The sequence below is a fragment of the Protopterus annectens genome, chromosome 3.part1, assembly GCF_019279795.1.
Source record: "Protopterus annectens isolate FY-2018-M chromosome 3.part1, PAN1.0, whole genome shotgun sequence".
Classification (NCBI taxonomy): domain Eukaryota; kingdom Metazoa; phylum Chordata; order Ceratodontiformes; family Protopteridae; genus Protopterus; species Protopterus annectens.
The window spans coordinates 380181234-380200903 of record NC_056732.1 but is presented as its reverse complement, the minus strand read 5'-3'; the positions used below and the strand labels follow the sequence as shown (position 1 = coordinate 380200903).

Genomic DNA, 19670 nt, shown 5'->3' with positions numbered 1-19670 from the left:
GACATGGTTTACAGCTGCAGAGAGTACCCCCCCCCCCCCCAGCAGTGTAAGACATCATTGCCTTCCACACATTTAGACCAACAACTATACATACATGGGCTAAAGGTGGAATCTTTTTGGTCTACATCAGTAATGAGCATGCCTCTAGGTTGGTTAAACATGGCCCACTGAAGTTCCATCACATCCAGATTAACATCGACAAAGTCCCAAACCATATCCTAACAAGATGTATGTCAGCCTCCGTTCCATGAAACCCATAGCTCATACTTAGACCTCTTGGAGACCCGTGCCATTCAACCATATGTTATACCCATGGGAGATTTGCTATCCCTTTATAAACTGGGAAACATACATGACCCCAAATTAGCAGGCAGAGTGATTTTTAGACTTAAATACTCAGTGAACCATTTAGTTCATACGAGCACTAGCAGTATAAACATATTGGACCTGGTTCTCACAATGCTGCCCCCCCCTCCCCGTGTTGTCCTCTATGTAGTAAGGTTAGACCACAAAACAGTCTAGATTCTGTAACCCCCAGACCACAAAACAACCAGTCTAGAATCAATTCTGTAACCCCAGCAAACCCTGTGTTAGTTACAAACTACTCCAAGCAAACTACCTTTCAGAAAAGTAATAGCCTGTCAAAATTTCAAGGCCCTCCAAACCCATATAACACAATGTCCTATGCAGAATTATTCACAGCAGCTCTGTGCAACCATGTCCGTGATTGCATAGATGCTGCATGCATGCCATAAGTAAGCCAAAAAGTAACTCCAACCACCGTGACTGGTTCCAAAACGAAATGGATTATACAACAAATGAAAAAAGGTCTATAACTGAAATTATTCTGTTTGATGATGAACTTATCTGTCTCTCTCATTAAACTGCATAGACAACTAGACGGATCAAGTCCAACAAAACAAATTTTGAATTAAGGATACATCCTAGCCTAGGCCAAGGACAACCATAAGGCCTTCTTTAGCTATGTTCAAAACATCAAAGGCAGCACACAGCTGTGTACTGAACTGTTGGTAATTGTAGCCGCACTCGTTGAACTGGGAGAGAGCAAATCTTCTGGTAAAAAAAATGTCCCAACTTTACCTCCCTTTCACTCCCAGTCACCAAGGCAATATATGATGGCAAGGCAGTGTATGCCACCTACCTTGACCTAGCTAAGGTATTTGATGCAGTACTCCACTCAGATATTGTAAACAAACTCACAGAATTTGGTATAAGCCCCTATATAACTTGTGCTAGATAGCCAGCTGGCTCATAGCTAGGACCCAGAAAGTTAGGACTGGAAACCATCACAACAGGACTCTGTGCTGGGTATGCTTCTCTTTGCCATCTGTTTTTTGGAAGCAAAATCCAATGTCAAGGGCTTCTGGCTTCCCACGTTTGCAGATGATTGCAAGCTAGGAACAATCCTAGAAATCATCCCCAAGATATTAACATCATACAGGAAGGTCTAACACATACGACTGATGCCAAATCCACAGTGAAATGCCATTCCGAGAAATGCATAGTAGTACCTTTTTGGAAGTCTGCCACCTAGGAAACTACCTCATTGATAAAACATCCCTAGAAGTCAACAGAGTAGTCAGGGATTTCAGGACTCGCATAGATAGTAATGTGGCTTTCGACCAACATATGTCTAAGATTGAGAATCATTCCATTACTTAACTAAGTAAGGGCATGACATCTAGGTCCAGGAAAGTTATTGTGCCACTGCTCAGTCCTTATCAGACCCATAACTGAGTAATGATCCCTTCAGTATGTACCTGACCAGCCACGTGCAACTGAAATATCCAGAGGTTTTTCACAAAAATAATAAAGGGCATAAAAACAATATCATCTGCAGGTTACTTCAAAATCCTATGTCTAGTCTTTTTACTACAGACTGAGAGGTGGTTTATGCCTGGCATACAAGGCATCTTTTGTTCCCATTCTGGACCTTTTGTATATCTGCAAAATGAACAGAACTACTAGGTCCAAGGGCTTAAACTTTGTTTACAACTTAAGTAGCACATGTGGGTGAGAGAGATGTTGTTTTCCCAGTTAGGGGTCGCCACAGCGGAACTCCGGTCCGCTAATGATTGGCAGCAGATTTTTACATACCGAGTTGCCAGCCCTGACGTACAACCTTCAATGAAGGTACGCCCATTCACGCATGTCTCCACACAGAAGACGCTTTAGCTGAGAATCGAACAGGAAAAAGTTTTACTGTGAGGCGACAATGCTACCGCAGCACCACCACCACCGTCCCAGAGAATTCCCATTCTTTGGAATAAGCTTCCTGTCCTGTGAAGTAGAGCCCTTCCCTAACCCTATTAAAGTGCAATCTTGACCAGTGAATGACACCTCTGGCCGGGCAGAGCCAGCCATTAAATTGTGTTGTAACTAACCCACACCCATTAAGAATAACCTCAAAGGCACAGTAACTTGTGGGATAAATTTGGGTTGTATGGCTACAATTGTAATTGACCTGTGTGTGTCAGCCTAGTATATGCTTGTGAACCTACAGGTGTCCATTTTGTCCTTGATTTTCAACAGATGTATCTGAGTGTGCCATAACATTTGTTCTCTTCATTGGAATTATTGATAACTGCAGTCAGGGGGGGGGGGGTCCTACTTGCAAGGGAGAGTTGTTATACTTGGACATGTTGTTTGTGCAGATCTCCCATTTTTTGGATTTTGTTTTTAAAAAACTGTTATGAAAGCTATTACATATGTAGACATAGTTGAGCTGTTTGTGATGCATACTTCTGCTTCTAGTGTTAATCATTTTAAAAGTGATAACTGTATTTTGGTACATGGTCTCAGTTGTAGTGTGTGCCATCAATATCTGTTTGTACAGCTGTTGACTAGTATCTAATCAGCAATGTGGATGGCTGAACATGTGCGTATTGCAGCCACGAAAGGAAAACGTTCTGTCGCTTACACACTGACCCAAACTCGCATCTTCTTGTGAGTTTATGACTCGCAGAAGAAGCACATATAGCAAGAAACTGGTTGATAATTCAGATCTACTGGAGCATGACTGTGATGTATTGGAAGAGAGTGAACACGGAGAATCTGTCTCTAGGGATTGTTAGACTTGCTGATGACTCGGGGGGGGGGGGGGTAGCCGTATGTGGCAATACTGCGGATAGCAATAGTGACACAATATCCCATTAGCAGAGTTATGTCACAAGTGAGCTTCCAGTGATACTGTTAACACTTTTCAAGAAAGAATGCTGCAGTGAATCACAAGGGTTTAAAACCGTTTGGGCCATCAGCAATGGATAGCCCTCGGTAGCAAACTTCACTACAGGATAATGAAAACGCATCTGGACCAACTTCTGAATCTAGCCATGCCTAAACGGTTGCTCTCTGATACTTTTACTGAACAAGTGCATCATACACACGAAGAATTGAGCACCCTGTCCATGTATAATGGACTCTACATCACCATTGCAGCCTCCTTCCCTCTTTGACAACCCATAATGGCATTCAGTTCCACTAAGTTCGTGGAACCAGTGGGTGCAGTGAATTTGATGTCTCCAGAAAGTACGGAAATTGATTTTGTAAATATCTTCCCACCTGAGTTGTATGAGCTCATCACTAAGCAAATGAACCAGTATAGTACGAAGGTACTGGCAAGCAGTAATACAGATCCTCATTTTAGTCCAATGACAGCAGAGGACATCTGAGCATATGTGGGAATGTGCAAAGCAATGTCCATTGTATGCATGGCTGAGTTGCAGTTGCACCTGGATTACTAATCGGTTTACCTCCATATAGTTGAACACAGCGTTTGAACCCATAAATGTCTGACTTTCTTTAGCGAGTTTTGGCATGTCGAACGGTCGGAATATCGCACAAAACACCGACTACATTTCTGACTGCTCTACATCCAAGATGAGTACTAACATGGGTCAAAAAGGGGCTGGGGAATTGCAGTTCACAACACCTGCGTTCGCAAATGTGGATTTTTGCCACACTCCTTTCGGACATTTGGGTTCGACCATCCACCAGTCGGCCATATGGAGGTAAACCTTAATCTCTACCTAAAATGCAGAATAGCCAAAGTGATGCCACTTGATCAGTTCTTCAAAATCCTGCAGTACTTCCACTGAAAAGACAGTGTCAGAAATCCACCTATGAGAGCAGAACCACTGTCAGTTGCACCTTGTATTCTATGCAGTATGTGGAATGCTTTGCAAAGTATCATGGGCACCCCATTCCAAGTGCATAGTTGATGCCACTCCTTGCCACTGTGTCACAGTATAATGCTTGGTATAAAGCTTACTGCAAATAAAAGCTAGTTATGCACTAGCTTTTCAGTGTTACTTTCCTGGTCGACATCAAGGAATGAAGCAAAATATTCACGCCTTTTTACATATACTGTTTTGAAACACTTGATTTGAGTTCTGTATCTTACCCACATAACTGGGAAACTGAGCTACAAAGAAAAATTGGTTTAGTCTCATATCCTGCACCAACAGTCATGCACTGTCTTCTCACTACAGAAACAGTACTACAGCCATGGTAGTGACCCAGTTTGTTTCTTGGGTAAGTAATCATAACTAGAAGTTTAATATACTTCTGTTGGGCAATATCCAGAAAAGGTTATTGGTGGCACACACAGGTCTGCATCCATCTGCATAAAATTCACATTTCATATTGGGTGGCACATGTATATCCTGAATGCATGAATGGTCCACACTTCATATTCCATCTACCATACAGACTTTGGTGTGGTGGCCAAATGTGAACATGTGAGTGAAGTGGAGAGCTAGTACTCTTGTTTTTCAGTTCCACTTGGATGGTCCGTGATCACCTTACTCCACTGGAGAGCAACCTGTGGTGATTAACATGTATGGCTGCAGTGTAAGCTGGATGCCACGTTTAGTAATATTAATGCTCTTGTTGAACACAGCCATGCTTGCAGCTCACAAGCCTTGCATATAAGCAGGGCATGACTTTGTTCATGCAGTTTGTTTTGCTGTAGATGTGTAGCACTAGTATGTGGTGAGTTTTGGCATAGTTAAACACACTATGCATCAGATTGCCTTTATAGGTGACAAGGTGATATCACTCAGTGCCTGTTTCCCATAGTTTGGTCGGCAAACAGGAAAAGTGTGTGTGTGTGTGTGTCTGTGTGTGTCTGTGTGTGTCTGTGTGTGTCTGTGTGTGTCTGTGTGTGTCTGTGTGTGTCTGTGTGTGTGTGTCTGTGTGTGTGTGTGTGTGTGTGTGTGTGTGTGTAATGATACAATTGTTTGTTTTGGGTTATGTGAACATATGGGGGACTTTGCATTGTGAGCTTGTTCTGCAGTACAGGAGGCATGGCTTTGTGGATACACTGTGTGGCACTGCCAATAGGATAGGTGACCATTCCTTCACATAACACTAATTGCATTGTTTCTGAGATACTGTAAATCATACAAGGTAAACTCTGAATAGATTGTGGGAGAAAACCTTTCAGGAAGCAAGTAGTTTCTAGTGTTGAGACTTCAGGAAGCAAGGGATTAATTAGCTACCTGCTCAGGGCCGAATGAGTTAAGGGAGCAGTAAGTACTTATTACTAAGAGGACAGTAATTGTCTGTTATTCTAGTGAGTTCCTTTAACAGCTATACATTTTTATAGGTACCCACTTTGCCATATTGTTCAAAGTAGCTGGTACTGCATGCATGACTGTGTATGACAACTGCTGCAAGTCCAAATGTTGTTGTACTTGTAACTTCAGCTGCTGCTGTGGGAGAAAAGGTTTGGATTACAAGGAAAAAAGGAAACCTATAATATGCACCCTCTAGGAAAGTACAGGATAAAATATCTATCGTATCACTTTCATAGAGGAAACTGTCACTGATATAGCCGTCCCACTGGTGTAGGTGCTGTCCTGAATACACTGCTTGGGCATACTTGGATGGTGGGGTAGGAAGGTAGGATTGAGTGGTCTTAAGCTACCTGTTTCATCCGGGGGGAGGAAGTGCATTAGCTGCAAATTCTACTGCGGTTATAGTACTCTGTGGGACATTCTTTGGAAAATGTAGCAAGAAGCCATGCTGAGTCACACTGAGGTATAGATTAAATATCAGACTAGGGTTTAAGAACTCATTATGGTCAGGTTATGACTATGATTTTGCATATACACTCTGCTTGTGTTAACAGGGTTACTGGGGTTGTGCAATCTAGTACTGATGTGTGTTGTATGAGGGGATGGGAAGTGTCATGGCTCACCACCCTTGACTGAAAATTATAAGCCAGACATTTAGGTGCAAAAACGTGAAAGAATCTATTTGCTTGTTTACTTTATTTACAAATTCTTTACTTATTTACTTACCGGAGAAGTCTGACTGGGCTAGATGCCCACTTTCAGCGGAGGCCCAGGGAGAAAAGCTCCACATAAAACAGCATGACATCTCAAAACAATGCATTGCAAAAAACTGAGCAGGGCAGAAAACTGTAGTACAGGACATAACAATTAGCAAAATATTTAAAAAATACTTTTAAGAAACTTACAATTAACGGAGTTATGTACATCAAAGATGTAGGTTGGGGTACATAAGACTGTTGAAAAGGATGGGGAGGTGAGAAAAAGACTGAGGCAAAAAATTAGTGATAAAAGTGTGGAAAAAGGTTTGTTCTGCATGGTGAGGAACAAGAGCATAACCAATTGTCCTTTAGGTGAATCTTTAATAGGGTTTTGAACTGTGCTGGGTCTGTTATGTTTAGTATGTTCTAGGGAATAGAGTTCCATGCTTTGGAGATGTTGTTAAAGTATACTGAGTCTCTGAAGCTGTTATTGGATTTTGTGACTTTTAGTATTGGTTTATCAGAGGATCTCTGGGGGGGGGGGAGGGTCCTGCTGTTTAGGTGTATTTGAAGTAGGTTGTGTAGGGCTGGATATTTTGTTAGGTAGGTATTCTATGAGTGGGTTAGGGTAAGTTGGTTAAGTTGAGAGGTTAGGAAGTTCTAACCAGTTGAGTTGTTTAAGAGCATGACTGTGATGTGCTGTGTGGGGAAGGTTGGTGGCAAATCTGGATATCTTGTGATAGCATGTTTCAAGTTTACTTAAGTCAGCCTTCTTAAGGTTTGTCAGTATTGGGGAGGCATAGAATGGAGAGATGGATAGTAGGATGGTTCACGCCATTGCTTATCTGTTAATGTTGGTTAGATATGGTTTTAACCTATAAAGAGAACCTAGCTTAATGAGAGTCTTTGATTGTGATATGTGCTTGCTGAATTTTAACTTATCAATAGTGATACCTAGTAACTTGGTTTCTTGGATGGGTTCAATTACTGTTTGATTGGATGAGATGATTTTGAAGTTCTGGTTACAGTAGTTTGTTTTGTGATGGTTGGGGCAGAGCATTGTTTTTTTTTTTTTTTTTTTTTTGAGTTTAGGATGAGTTGATATTTCTTTAGGAAAGATTCAATGGCAAAGAATGATCTTTGGGTAGTTTCTTGTAGATGTGATAAGGTGGGTGCAGCACAGATGAAAGTTGAGTCATCTGTGTATTGTATTATGGTAGCGAGGTTAGTTTGCAAATTCTTGGTAAGGACTGATAAGTAAAGGTGCAAGTATTGAGCCTTGTGGAACATCTACTGTTATGGAAGTAGAGAAGTGATGTCATCTTGCCATTTGACTGCTTGTTGGCAGTCAGAGAGGTAGCTTTTGAACCATGAGAGAGTATTAGATATTTTGAGGGATGACAAACTGTTGTAAGAGTTGCTGATGGGACATTATGTCAAATGCCTTTAACATATCTAGAAATATTGAAACAACCATTTGGCCATTGTTTTTTAGGTGCTGTACTGTATTGATGAAGTTAAGGAGGGCCGTGGTGGTGCTATGGTCTGGCCGAAATCCATGTTGTATGCTGGTAAGGAGCTTGTTGGTTAGTAAATGTTGCATAAGTTGTATGTAGATGCATTTTTCTAAAATGTTAGAATGAGGGGACAGTATGGATATTGGTCTATAGCTGGAAAGTTCTAATGAAGAACATCCTTTGTGGAGAGGGTAACGTGGAAGATTTTCCAAATTTTAGGATTTTAACTGCTCAGTGATGGATCTGTTAATTTAGCATTGGTACTGGATAGCAGACAACATCAGCTGCTATTTTCAGGTAGTCACACTGAAGTTTATCTGAGGTGGGAGTTGTAGGTTTAAGTTTACTCAATAACTTTATTTTTACATGTTTGGATGGGTTGGAGTGAGAGTGGGGTAGGGGAGTCATCGATTGCAGGATGATCAATTTGTGGCAAGCTATTTTTATTTTCTGTTAGTGAGAGAATAGAGTTTATGAAAAAGGAATTGATTTGGGATGCTATACTTCTGAGTTGTTGGTGTTTGGTGATTGGGTGGATGTATGGCCTGGATGAATTAGTTTTTTGATAGAAGCCCTGAATTTTTGTTAGTTATTTTGATGTTTGTACTGCATATTTGTGTAGTACTGTTTTTTGTTGTTAATCTGCTTTGATTTGTTTTTTACAAATGTTCCTTAAGTGATGGTATAACTACAAAAACTAAACCTGCTTGGTGGGATTTGCTGTTTGATCTAAACTTTAATTTGTTCTATGTAGATATTGGAAAAGCATGTCTTGTGACACTTCACAAGATGGAAACATTTAAAGTGGATCCTAAGTTGGTGCTAGGAGTAAGATATCGGCAGCAGTACCCAGTTGCAGTAACTAGTGTTCACATAGGTGAAAGATGGGCAGGGAGATAAGAGATCTTTCAGGGCTGGAGCTGTCATCTTCTTCTTCTTTCGGCTTTTCCTGGTTAGGGATCGCCACAGTGGATCACCTGTCTGCTCATGATTGGCAGTGGAGTTTTACAGTGTGGATTTGCGAGCCCAGTGCCCAACCTTCCACAGAAGGCACACAAATGCATGCACTCAACGCCTAGTGCCAATTTAGAGTGTCCAATCCACCTACAGCATGTCTTTGGAATGTGGGAGGAAACCGGAGCACCCGGAGGAAACCCACGCGGCTACAGGGAGGACATGCAGACTCCACACAGAAGGCACCCCAGCCGAGGATCGAACTGGAGAACCTCTTGCTGTGAGGCAGCAATGCTAACCCAGGGCTGGAGTTGTCCAATATGTTAAATTTTAAATTCTTTGACAAAACATGGAGTGTAAAGCAACAATTCTGTGATGGAGTATAAAAGAAATAGTAACAATAACAGGGGAAGAGGAGATGTGGAGTGCAGCATGATACCTCTGAGATCATCCATGTGCAACTAACATCGGGCAAATCTGCAATGCAAATTGTGGCCTGCTACAGATCACCTTCTATGACCCAGGACCACCACTCCACCTTTCTGGAGACACTGGAAAACATGAAGGTCCTACCGAAGACCCTGATATTGGGCGATTTCAATTACCCTCCCATTCACTGGGAAAACTACTAGAGTACAAATTCCCAGGCCCAGCGCTTCCTGGAATTCATAAACTCAAATGACCTGGATCAGCTGGTAAACTCTTCTACCAGAGGTGAAAACATATTGGACCTGGTCATCACCAACATGGGTGACAGGTGTTCCACACCGGAGGTCAACCCGTCACTGGTTAGATCAGACCATAAACTAATCACTCTGTCCACACCCCACCACCACCCCCAACTAAGGAAACCACAGTAAAAAATTTTTCTAAAGCAAACTTCACCTTACTTAACAGAGGTGGTAAGTTTCACAGCCCCCACGCTAAAGGATAATGCTGCCCAAGATGCAGAAACCTTTACAAATGCACTCTATGAACACCTACAAGGATGCATGTATCATGCCATCCCTAGCAAAACCAAGACTCACTCCTCTAAGAGAAGGAAACCAGTTTGGTGGACCCCTGCAATAAACAGGCTATACAATAGATGGAGGAAACTAGTTCAGAAAAAAAGCAAATCCCAAGAAGGAAAGACATCCCTGATCAGTATCAGTAAGAAACTAAGGTCCCTCATGAAATCATCCAAGGCTAACTTAGAAAGAAAAATAGTCAAGGATTCAAAAGATAACCACAAAGCCTTCTTAAGCTATGTTAAGAATCTGAGTGGCAACTCACAGATATGCACTGAACTAGTGCAAAATAGCACAAAATATACTGAACCTATTGATATTGCCAACATCCTGGCAGATAGATCAGTGCAAACTTCACCCCCTCTCTCACCTCCAAAAGGGCCCACAACAATACCGGAAAAGTGTAGTGTGCCAAAAATCAGACGCACAGGTGAAAACAGCCCTTTCAAAAGCCAATGGGACCAGATGGTCAGTGGGACTAGATGGTGTCCCAGGCTGCGTCTTGCACGAAGTACAGAACAAACTAATCCCCCACCTAAACACGCTGTTCATCCTCAGCCTCTCCACAGGCTACATGCCCATAGAATTGTGCACAGCAGTGGTTATTCCTGTCCACAAAGGAGGGGCCACAACTGACCCTGGTAACTATTGCCCCATAAGCCTGACTAGCCTGGTCTGCAAGGCTGTGGAGCGCTTCATCGTGGAACTCGTTAACAAAGACATTGGGAACCTCCAAATACTTGACCCGACCCAGTTTGGCTTTAAGGGCAGAGCATGTCTACTAAACCTGGTTGATTTTCTTTGAGACCGTCACCAAGGCCATAGACGAGGGAAAGGTGGTTCACACCGCCTACCTTGACCTCGCCAAGGCTTTTGACACCATTCCCCACTCTGGTATTACAGAAAAACTCACCAGGCTGAACATAAACCCCTACGTCACGAGATGGGTTGCCAACTGGCTTACAGACAGAACTCACACAGTAAGAATAGCGGGCTCCAGGTCCGACTCTAAACCAGTCACAAGTGGTGTCCCACAAGGCTCGGTCCTGGGACCACTACTGTTCGGCATATACTTCTCAGAAGTACAGGCAAACACAGGAGGACTATGGCTAACCAAGTTTGCCGATGACTGCAAACTGGGAGCCATAATTGACTCTTCGGCTGACACGGACATCCTCCAAAAGGGCCTTACTGAGACAGACACCTGGTGTCAAAGTCATGGCCTCAAGCTAAATGCCTAAAAATGCATAGTCATCCCATTTGGGAAAAACAAAACCCCCACGAATTACCACATAGGTGGCAGCCCCCTTAATACAGAAGAGCTAATAAGAGATCTGGGGACCCAGGTAGATAGTAATCTCTCCTTTGACAATCATATTGCCAAAGTAGTTAGGAAATCCTTCTATGTGGCCCATCTAATTACTAATGGGTAGCATCTAGAAATAGAGGTTATAGTGCCCCTCTACTCGTCACTCATTAGACCCATCATAGAGTACAATGCCCCATTTGGGATGTACCTCACAAGACACTTCCAACAGCTGGAAATACCACAAAAGTACCTCACCAAGAGGATTACTGGCCTCAAACGTATGTCCTATGCAGCCCACCTGAAAAAACTCTGGCTGGACTCCGTGGCATATCGCTTACTCAGAGGTGATCTCTGCCTGACTTAGAAAGCATGTCCAACTCAGAATTGATGGACATGCTCCACCTAAAGAAATCCAAGTCACTGCGAGCCACGCGCTCTAGTGAGCTAAACCTCGCCACAACAATAAATGGAACATGCTGGAGAGAGATTCCTGTCACAGAGACTCCCCATGCTTTGGAACACATTTTCAAATTACATCAGGCAGAGCCCCTCACTAGCACTCTTCAAGAGAAACCTTGACGAGTGGATGGGTAACAGAAAATACACCCCTGGGATCACTTCATTGGCTCTGCTTGACAGAGGATTTGTTAATTAATCAATGGGGTGGCAAAAGCCGACACACTCTGGCTAGGCTTATAAATGCCCTCGGGCAGATAGCCTAGTACCTACCTATGAACCTATTATATGAAATTAACTTGCGGTAAATTAGCCTGCACTATGTTCATCTGACACAAATTGGCAGAGCATGGTGGCGTCATGTTCCGCCTAACTTCAAAATCTTTACTTTTTTCCCTGGTCCATTGGCACAGTAGAAAGTTGTCTGTGCCACTATTGACTGGGAATCGTTCAATGACCTGAGAAATCAGAGCCTGGAGTGGGGGGGGGGTAGGCTTGCCTATCTTTTGGCAGGGAGAGATCGCCCTGTAGTGGTATCACTGTGTGTGAAGACTGGGAAGCAGTGCAACGGAAGTGAGGTCATGAATTTCCATTACTTGAATGCCCCTCTTTTCCTTGTGCTGCCAGTACAGGCATGTGCCCATTGTATGCTGTTGCATATTGATCTGTCAGTGGGGATAAAGTTGGGCATAAAATCCCTGTGACGGCACAGATGACCTGTCAGGAGACTTTAGTTTTTTCTGTGCCCCCTGCTCAATAATATGTTTGCCAGTCAATATGCAAGCTGACAGTCTTGGGGGTTGGTGCTCTGCCTTTCGTGGTAGATGGTAGTGGAATGGGAAGAAGGGGCATTGGCAGTCAGCTGATGGTCAGATCTGTCACAGGGAACCCAAATGAATGAGTGAGTAACAAATTGATTGTTTATTTTTTGTCCCATCCCACCTTTTTTTGGAGAGATGGTAGCATTATTTTAGTCATTTAACTGCAGTAAGGTTAATGAATGACATTTGTGCATGTATTTCTGATTGTTGGTGATGACCTGCGTACATAAGGACTTGTACAGAAGGTTGCAACTTTTTAATATAAACACTTGACAATTCATGCTACCTACCTATGAATGTTAAGTGTTGCGTTTGATCTTAATAGTAGTACCACGAAACAACAATGGGTAATTACTGGTGCTAAACATACAATTACACTGTTTAATACCTACACTTGGGAAAACCAAATAAGGAAAAAATATCTAGACAGAAGTATTTGTGACTGTATTTTTCAGGCTATATTTGATATAGTTGGCAATGTAGAGGAAATTGTATTACAGAAGCTAATTGAGCTTAATCTGAAAAAATCTGCCTTGTATTTTTTTACAAGTTATAGCATTATTTTTTTTTTTATTTAAAGAATATGGATATAGCTCAGTTTGACAAAAATGTAGTCGTTGATTATATTACTAAGCAGGCAAAACTAACTGAAAATGCTGTTGCTTAAAAAATCCGAGTACAAATAGGGGCACTTCCTCTCAGTCCCACTGTAATTGACTGTGTAATGTAACTGTCCCTTAAATTGTATTTGCTTCTCGTTTAACTGAGATGGTCCAGGGACCCTTTTTAGTTGCAACTCAAGCCAAAACAGAAAGACATAATGACTGGTTAGCAAGTAGTTGTATACAATGCAGTAAAATCCAATGTTTACAGTGTTTATAGTATTTTCATCACACAAGTGAAGTTTTAAGACTTGGACCTTGTATAACTGAATGGTTCCAAACTATAACCTGAGAGAATTGAAACAACTTGCTACTACAGGGAGCTTTGCAGTGTTTCCTCTGATTTCTAAGTTGTCTGCTACTTGATCTCTACTAGCTGTCCTGTAAAAGTGGTAGAATAAGTTTCTCAAGTATTGCCAGCAGTTTACCCTTTAAAAGTGTTTTTAACATACAGATGTAGTTTTGACACCAAAGGCAGGATAATTTCGTTGACCATGGTACACTTTTGGTTTGTAGACAAAACTTTCCCATGACATGCTCATGAAAACGGGCATGAGAGTTGGGTCCATGCAGAGATCTACTTTAGAAATATGTAAGGAAGGTACTTTGAGGAAAAACTTTGCAAAGAAAGTGTACTGCATCTTTATGAAGCTGCTTGTTTTTTCTTGCATCATTGCTGTAACTCTGCCTTGCACTTTGAACTTGCTTTGACTTTTTTTCCACTATTTTCAGTTCATACTAGAGATAACACTCGAATGGATCTGACTATTCCCAGACAGCAACACTTCTATCTGAGAGCTATAAATGCGGAAGAGAGGCAAAAGTGGCTGGTTGCTCTGGGATCAGCCAAAGCATGTCTGATGGACAGAAGAATGAAGAAAGAAAAAGGTAAGCCATGAGGCATGCTGATATAGTTCTTCGTCAGCAGAATGGCTTCGTAGACTCCAGATATTTGAGAGTTCCTGACTACATCAGCCTTAATAGTATCAGTCACTACTACCGAAGGTAGTTTAATAAAAGAATAAAATGGTTATAATATAGCAGTTTTGACTGCCTGGTCATTGAGTCAAAGTAAATTACCTTTCCTTCTCCAATTATTTGCTCCCAGTACCTTGATTCCTTTGCAAGTTCTCCAGAAAGTTCCAGGTACTTCTTGCCTGTTGTCTGTATCCCTAATTGCAATCATCCCCTATTGGCAGTATCTCCTTTCTCTATTTTTGTGTTTGCTTAGTTCTTATATTCATAAAGTAGTGGAAAATACTCTTAATATTTTGTATGGTTATAATTCTTAAGGATCGGCATCCAAAATCCCAATTGGTCCTTTTTTGTTGAGCTTCTCCCCTGTTTTGTCATCTCTTTCTACTTTAAATTATATCTTTCTGCTTATGCTATATATAGGAGCCTTACATCTGTAGCTCTGAAATACCCCTTCAAATCAGGTAATTCCAAAATACCTTGTCCTGTTGGAAGGATCAGCTTATCCTACTTGACTCTTGCCATCTTCCCCTCCTAGATAAAATCCTTTCAACTCTTTATTGATTTGCTGTCCACAACGTCTCCTCTGGTTATTAAAATTATGCCTGGCTGGTGTATAAAGCTAAAGGGACAGTTTAGAAACACTTTCACTGCTTGTATCATGCTATCCATAAAACAGAGTTTCCAGTATCTCAGTTTTTGTATTATATTTTGTTAAGAAGGCTAAGGATGTGTGGGAAAAGACTAAACAGAATTATTTTTAATCCATACTCTTAAGTGCTTCATTTTATCATGTCCCCATAAATATAGGTATTGCTGAATCACTTTATGTACGGGTATATAATTTATAGGTATTCCCTTTTTTTTTCTGAAATTGTTGCAGTTTGTTTGCTGTAGCATAGACTAGATTCAGAACTGCTGAATATAGTTCTGTTTATATAACTTGAGCATTTAATCGGGCCATCTTTTGTTGGAGAGGTGTCCCCCGCACCCTAGTGGCAGGAGTGTGCAGTTAGAACTTGTCCAATTTGAAGGTTGCTAGAACAGGGCTTAGTTTTGAGCTTGCTTATTGGTTAAGTTGTATAAATGTTTGCTCTCATTTGTTACATAAGCACCGTGTTTGTGCAGGTTTGAGCCTGTTTTAGCAAAGCTCCACACAGTGTGGCGACCAGCTACTGCTCTGCTGTATTTATCTGATCAGTCCAAGCAATCTGCTGATCTCTAATTCTCAAGTAGAATTTTTAACTGTACATTGCCATTTTGAACTGCATTTTTACCATCATTGCTTACTTGAACTGTTTTTTTTTCCTGAAATTGTTGCACTTTGTTTGTTGTAGCATAGACTAGAGTCAGACCTGCTGAATTGAATTTGAGCACTAAACCAGGCCATCTTTTGTTAGAGAGGTTTCCCCTGGACCCTAGTATCAGGAGTGTGCAGTTAGAACTCATCTGATGGAAGGTTGATGGGATAGGTCTCCGTTTTCAGCTTTCTTTATTGGTTAATCTGTGTAAATCAGTTTGCTCTTGTTTGCACGGGTTTGTGCTTGTTTGCGCATAGCTCACTGCACAGCAGCAGTGGGCACCGTTGGCGGTTATAGATGCAAACACTTCTGCTGCAAATTTTCCCTTCGTACTCTGCTGGTGCTCCATTAGTGAGTTCTTGCGATTGTCTGTCACTTCAATCAAGATACAACCAAACACCCTGGTTTTGGGTGACATTCATTACCCATCCATTGACTGGGTAAATTATAAATGTTATCACTCACTTGCCCTAATGTTCCTGGACTGTAACTCCAGTGCACTGGACGAGCTAGTTGAAACAACACAAAATGGGCTCAAACATCCTGGATCTTGTGCTCACCAACATGGGGGACTGCTGCACCCCCCCCCCAGTGTGTGGCCATCCCTGGTGAGATCTGACCACAAATCAGTCTCAATAAAAGTAACTAACACAAGACCCCACCCCCACCCCAGCAACAACTGGACTAAACTTCTCCAAGGCCAGCTACAACCTGTTAAGTTGAGTCTTTCGGCTTCTCCCGGTTAGGGGTCGCCACAGCGGAACTCCGATCCGCTAATGATTGGCAGTAGATTTTTACGTGCCAGGTTGCCAGCCCTGACGCACAACCTTCAACGAAGGCACGCCCATTCATGCATGTCTCCACACAGAAGACACTCTAGCTGAGAATCAAACAGGACAACGTCTTACTGTGAGGCGACAACGCTACTGCAGCACCACCACCGCAGGTAACTACAACCTTTTAAGTGACAGCATAAATAGCTTCATAGCCCTTCCCCGCACTGATGGAACAGACACCTATGCTGAGTTATATACCAATGATTTATACAATCGCCTGTACAGTTGACTGTACTGTACCTGCTAGAACCAAAGCAAGATCTTCAAGGAAAAGCAAACTTGCCAGGTGGACGACTACCACTAATAGGCTATATAGTAGGAGAAAGAAATTGCTGTCTAAGACTAGGAAGGAACAGTCTCAAAACTGGAAACACTCCATCCTCAACTTAAGATTACTAGTGAATTCCTCCAAAGCTAACTACGAATCCAAATTAGCTTCCCTAACCAAGGATAACCACAAGGCATTCTTTAGTTACATCCGTAACCTCAAAAGTAAGGCCCAGATTTGCACTGAAGTTGTAGTTAATAGTACTACATATAGAAACTGTGGATATAGCAAACCTGTTGGCTGACAATTCAGTGCAAACTTCACTGCCCTGTCCCAGCCACATATATACCACAAAGCATCCCTAACACATGTCTCCCACCTAGTGTCCCTGAGGAGCAGGTCTTAAATGCCCTGTCCAAGGCCAAAATCGCAGCCTCTATGGGACCACACAACATGAGTACAATGCTCCCTTTGGTATGTTCCTTTCCAAACACCTGCAGCAATTGGAGAGACCACAAAGGTTTCTTACAAAGAAGATTTGAGGTCTTCAAGGTCTGACTTAAGCAGACAGACTGAAATTGTCACTTTTGTTGTGCAGCCTGCTCAGGGGCGACCTGTGCCTTGCATATAGAGCAATCTCTGACCCAGCTTTAATGGAAATGCTGCACATTCACAAGTGAAATGGCACAATGGTGTCTTGCTCAAAGGACCTTAACCTGGTATGTGACATTGACAGAACTTACTGTAGACAGATCTGTCTCAGAGGTTGCCCCACCTTTGGAACAAGCTTCCTGTTCATGTTAAACAAACCTCCTCATTGGCCTTGTTTAAGCGTAGTTTGGACAATTGAGTGGGTAACCAGAAATTCCCCCAGGGATCTCACCTGTGTCCCTCTTGGACAGGGGTAACAGGTGCTGATTTATAGTGTCTGCTTGAACCAGACACCCTTGAACACATGTTGAACTTGGCTAGGCTTGTAAGGGCCCTGGGGCTATTGGCCTAGAATCTTCCTATGATAAAATTATTATCCTGACAATATTTGAAATTATCTCAAAATGTTCCACATATACTGAAATGTCCTTTTCTGCTTTTATCAGGTATAAAATATCTGCAAGTAAAGCCAGCTTTTCTTGACTGCTGCACCAAAGTCCCTTAATTTCTTTATTTGCCAACCACTGGCACAGGGGAAGGGACACCCCTGCATGGTTCCTGTGCTCAAGCATAACTTATCAGAGAGGAACCCACCCACTTTAATATTTTCTTCTGATCCCTCCTATATACCAATTGACCTTAATTTTATCAAAGAATGCAACGGCTTCCATTTCCCTTCTCATAAGATCCCAGTTTACTGTTGCATGCTTTCTCTGCATCAAGACCCACCAATGACGGTGCTTCCCTCTGGATCATCATTCTTCTGTTAATGTCACCTTTTGAATCCACGAGTAAGGTGTGGTGCAAGGCCAAAAAATCCCAAGGCAAATTCAAAACAAATGGCCAGCAGACAGTCAGCTCTCCCTATTAATTTTATTACTGCTTTCTTTTAGATTAAAACATATCCACACATCCACATGAAACATTACCCTGCATTTTTATTTTAGTTATTATTGGTGCATGATCTGAAATGGTTATTGGATACATATCAAAACTTTGAATTAAATGCATTCGTTTCTGTGAAATATAATTTGTTTAGCCTTGCCCAGTTTTTTAAATTCACTCCAAACTCCTATTACTAAATTAACATCCTCCATGCCAAATATTTTCATAATTTTTTTCATAAATCTACCCTGTTATATCCCCCCCAATACATCATCACTGCTGCAAATCATCTTCCATCTTCATTAATGATCTCTACATCATATGCCAAGATGCAACTGTTCTACAATATGCTGATGACTCAACATTAGTCTGCTCAGCCAATGACCCACAACTCCTCTCCATTACCCAAAAATCCTTCCAAATAACCTGGTTTCTTAAAAAAAAAAAAAAGCTATTACTTAATCCCAAAAAGACCAAATTGTTGCTATTTAAACCAAACAAATCCATCTCAATGCCCAACACATTCAATATTGTGTCCAGAGATGGGACTATCATCTCTCCAGACACTCATACTAAACTGCTAGGAGTGACCATTGACAACAACCTCCAGTTTGATCTACATATAAATCAAACAATTAGCATTCACAAAAAAATGGGCAGTCTTTATAAAAACAAACCATTTCTAACACAACCTACCTGCTAGAATAACTATAGCTCAAATCCATCTCTACACACTATTCTACGCCACTCCCATCTTCACCAACCTACCCAAAACTGAAATGGCCAAGCTTAACATCTGCTACAGTCAAATTGCCAAATTTGCTACTAGTGCCTCCTACCGTGCACACCACTGTCATTCACTAAATCAACTTAACTGGCTTGAATTCACAAATCTCCTCTCATTCCATCAGCTTTCTTTCGCCCAGAAACTCCTACTATTTCCTTAAAAAACTCCCAGCACTATCTAATCTACTTAAACTACAAACTAATGCCAGACAACTTCGCTCTATTGATAAAGACTAATCAAGGTGACTAAAAGCAATAACACACCAGGTGACTCCCTCTTCCCTAATTATATCAGTAAAATTTGGAACTCATTACCTTCTGCTATTACCTCAGCCAACTCAATAGTTACAGTCAAAAAGCTACTAAAAGAACATCTAAAACTCTCATGGCTATGGCCTTGCTACCCACCAGTTTGACCCATATCATACTCGCACTAGCCATCTGACCCACTTTTGTGCTCCTTTTCACTTCTATCCCTTCAAGAAGAATCGTAACTCCTCCTTATAGTGCCTCACCTGCGAACATCCACACCAGCAGTCAGCAGTTGTACACATTCCAACTTTAAACCCAACTACATCTCACAATAGTAACTCAAACATCCACTCCCAACCCCCTTTTACTTAAATTTGTCTCAGTCAGTGTTATTAGTGGAAACCAGTGCATTCTAAGTACTACTTTACTCTAACTTAAACTATGGAATTTTGTTAAAACTTGTGACTACCAATGAATACTGTACTTTGTAACTTTAAAACTATGGAATCTTGTAAAATCATGTGTTTTCCTATGAATACTTGCTTGCTATGTAGAAATCTCATAGTTGTTTGTTCTTAATCTGTGGAGCTTTTCTCCCCAGGCCTCTGCTGCAAATGGACATGTATCCAGTCGGACTCTCCCGGTCAACAAATGTAAAATAAATAAAAAAATAAATTCCAGTCCCCCAT

At 41.7% G+C, this 19670-nt stretch overlaps 1 protein-coding gene across 2 annotated transcripts in view; it reads left to right on the top strand.

The window, feature by feature from the left end:
- PLEKHA8 (pleckstrin homology domain containing A8) overlaps positions 1-19670 on the top strand; it is a 384133-nt gene that overhangs the window by 50911 nt on the left and 313552 nt on the right. The window contains exons 2-3 of one of the 2 annotated variants that reach the window (XM_044066846.1): positions 7794-7869; positions 13760-13915. In XM_044066846.1, the coding sequence (XP_043922781.1) occupies positions 7839-7869; positions 13760-13915 (187 nt within the window). In that variant the 5' untranslated portion in view covers positions 7794-7838. The remainder of the gene's footprint in view (positions 1-7793; positions 7870-13759; positions 13916-19670) is intronic. The other variant, XM_044066845.1, reaches the window with a different exon arrangement.